Source organism: Onychostruthus taczanowskii, unplaced genomic scaffold (genome assembly GCF_017590055.1).
Source record: "Onychostruthus taczanowskii isolate IOZ18803 unplaced genomic scaffold, ASM1759005v1 scaffold401, whole genome shotgun sequence".
Taxonomy (NCBI): Eukaryota; Metazoa; Chordata; class Aves; order Passeriformes; family Passeridae; genus Onychostruthus; species Onychostruthus taczanowskii.
This window is the reverse complement of record NW_024501472.1, coordinates 6,019-8,570: the sequence shown is the minus strand read 5'-3', so window position 1 is coordinate 8,570 and position 2,552 is coordinate 6,019. Positions and strand designations below refer to the sequence as shown.

The 2,552-nt window shown below is 70.5% G+C and overlaps 1 protein-coding gene across 1 annotated transcript in view; it reads left to right on the top strand.

The window, feature by feature from the left end:
- The window catches only part of LOC121340505 (kinesin-like protein KIF1C), a gene marked incomplete at its 3' end in the record, with an annotated part of 10,754 nt that overhangs the window by 5,040 nt on the left and 3,162 nt on the right, over positions 1 to 2,552 (top strand). The window contains 11 exon segments of the mRNA XM_041413310.1: positions 33 to 110; positions 205 to 270; positions 382 to 457; positions 537 to 615; positions 712 to 833; positions 964 to 1,076; positions 1,197 to 1,320; positions 1,402 to 1,518; positions 1,763 to 1,925; positions 1,998 to 2,055; positions 2,417 to 2,541. Coding sequence (XP_041269244.1) covers positions 33 to 110; positions 205 to 270; positions 382 to 457; positions 537 to 615; positions 712 to 833; positions 964 to 1,076; positions 1,197 to 1,320; positions 1,402 to 1,518; positions 1,763 to 1,925; positions 1,998 to 2,055; positions 2,417 to 2,541 — 1,121 coding nt within the window.

The window sequence follows — 2,552 nt, the reverse complement described above, 5'->3', positions numbered from 1 at the left end:
CCAGACCCCCCCAAAGCCCCCTGCCCCCCCAGGTCAGCCGCATCAGCCTGGTGGACCTGGCGGGCAGCGAACGCGCCGACGCCTCGGGGGCCAGGGGCGTGCGCCTCAAGGTGAGCGGGGACCCCCCCAAAAAGAGGGGGTGACGCCCCTCCCCCATCCCCCCAGAGCCCTCCTGAGCCTTCCTCCCCTCCTCCTCCTCCCCAGGAAGGCGCCAACATCAACAAGTCCCTGACCACGCTGGGCAAGGTGATCTCCGCCCTGGCCGAGGCGGTGAGTCTGGGGGTCACCCCCTTCCTTTCCCCCACCCTCGGGGGTCCCCTCTTGTTTTTGGGGTGGGGGGTCTCCCGACCCATCCTCCTCCCTCCTCCTCCTCCCCAGCAGACCAGCAAGAAGAAGAAGCCGGATTTCATCCCGTACCGGGACTCGGTGCTGACGTGGCTGCTGAAGGAGAACCTGGGTGGGTTCGAGGAGGGGCAGGGGGGTCGCGGGGGGGGGTTTTGGGGCGCGCAGCCCCCCCGCTGACGGCGTCCCCCCAGGAGGGAACTCACGCACGGCCATGATCGCCGCGCTCAGCCCGGCCGACAGCAGCTACGAGGAGACGCTGAGCACGCTGCGGTGAGCCGGGGGGGGCTCTGGGCGGGGACCCCCGCCCTCGTCCTGCCCGCGGGCGGGGGTCCCGACCCTTTTCTGTGTGTCCCCCCCCCACCCCAGCTACGCCGACCGCACGAAGCAGATCCGCTGCCACGCGGTGATCAACGAGGACCCGAACGCGCGGCTGATCCGCGAGCTGCGCCAGGAGGTGACGCGGCTGCGGGAGCTGCTCAGCGCCCAGGGTGAGGGGCTGCGGGATTTGGGGGGGATTTGGGGGGCTCAGAGGCTGCGGGAGCTGCTCAGGGTGAGGGGCTGCGGGATTTGGGGGGAATTTGGGGGTGCTCAGAGGCTGCGGGAGCTGCTCAGCCCCAGGTGTCCCCGAGACCACCCTGTCCGGCCCCCCCGCCACCTCGCCCCCCACCCTCAACGGGGAGCCGGGGCTGGAGCCCCCTCTGGGCCCCACCGAGGCCATGGAGCGGCTGCAGGTGACCCCAAAAACCTCCCCGCCCTGCCCCCATCCCCAGCGAGCCTGGGGGGGGGCGGGGGGGGCTGTGACCCCCTCCCCCCGACCGTGGGGACCCCCAAAAATCGTTTCTCCCCCCCAGGAGACGGAGAAAATCATCGCGGAGCTCAACGAGACGTGGGAGGAGAAGCTGAGGCGCACGGAGGCGCTGAGGCTGGAGCGGCACCAATGCTGCCATTGGAGCAGGTCAGCACGGCCCCCCCCAGGTACCGCTGCCGTGCCGGTGGGACGGGGAGGGTCCTGGGGATTTGGGGAGGGGGATTTGGGGTTCAGCCGAGCGGGGAGGTGACGCGTGCTGCTCTCGTTGTCCCCTCCCGAAGTCGTGGTGACGCTGGAGCCGTGCCAGGGGGCTGAGACCTACGTCAACGGGAAGCAGGTGACGGAGCCGGTGGTGCTCAAGTCGGGTAGGGACCCCCGAAGCCCTCCCAGGTCTCTGTGTGTCTCCCCCAAAATCCCCCCTCCCCACCGGCTCCCTGCGGCTCTCACTTGAACCCCCCCTCCCCACAAATCTCACCGTGCCCCCCAAATTCCCTTCTCTGGAACTGATGACGCCCTCAAACTCCCGCTTCCCGCCTGAATCCCCCAAAACTCCCCGTGAGCCTCCCCTAAATCTCCCCGTGACCCCTCCAACCCCCCCCCAAAAACCAGGCCACCGGCTCATTTTGGGCAAGAACCACGTGTTCCGCTTCACGCACCCGGAGCAGGCGCGGCGGGAGCGCGAGCGGGGGGCGTCCCCCGGGCCCCCCCCGGACTGGAACCTGGCGCAGCGGGAGCTGCTGGAGCAGCAGGGCATCGACATGCGCCTGCAGAGGTGGGCACGGGGCCCGGGGACAGCGGGGGCGGTTTTCGGGGCCGGGGGGGCTCACCCTGTGTGTGTGCCCAGGCTCCAGGAGCTGGAGAACCAACCCCAGGTGGAGAAGGAAGGGTCAGAGCAGCCGCAGGTGAGGGGGGCACGGGGGTCCTTTGGGAATCCTGGGTGTCCCCGAGTGTCACAGGTGACCCCCAGGTCCTCTGGATGTGGTTGGGTGGCCCCTGGGTGTCACAGGTGTCCCCTGGAGTGTCCCATGACCATCCTGGGTGCATCCCGGGGGTCTCCTGGGGGTGTTCTGGGTGTCCCATGCCCACGCTGGGTGCATCCTGGGGGTCTCCTGGGGGCGTTCTGGGTGTCCCATGCCCATCCCGGGGGTCTCCTGGCGGTGTTCTGGGTGTCCCATGCCCACGCTGGGTGCATCCTGGGGGTCTCCTGGGGGTCTCCTGGGTGTGCCATGCCCATCCCGGGGGTCTCCCGGGGGCGTCCCTCAGGGCTCCACGCCGGGCACCCCGCACTCCCCCGACACGTGCCCCCCGCAGCCCCCCGGCGCCGAGGAGCCGCGGTGCTACGAGGCCGGCTGGCGGCTGATCTCGTCGCTGCGCCAGGCGCTGCCGGCGCCGCTGCGGG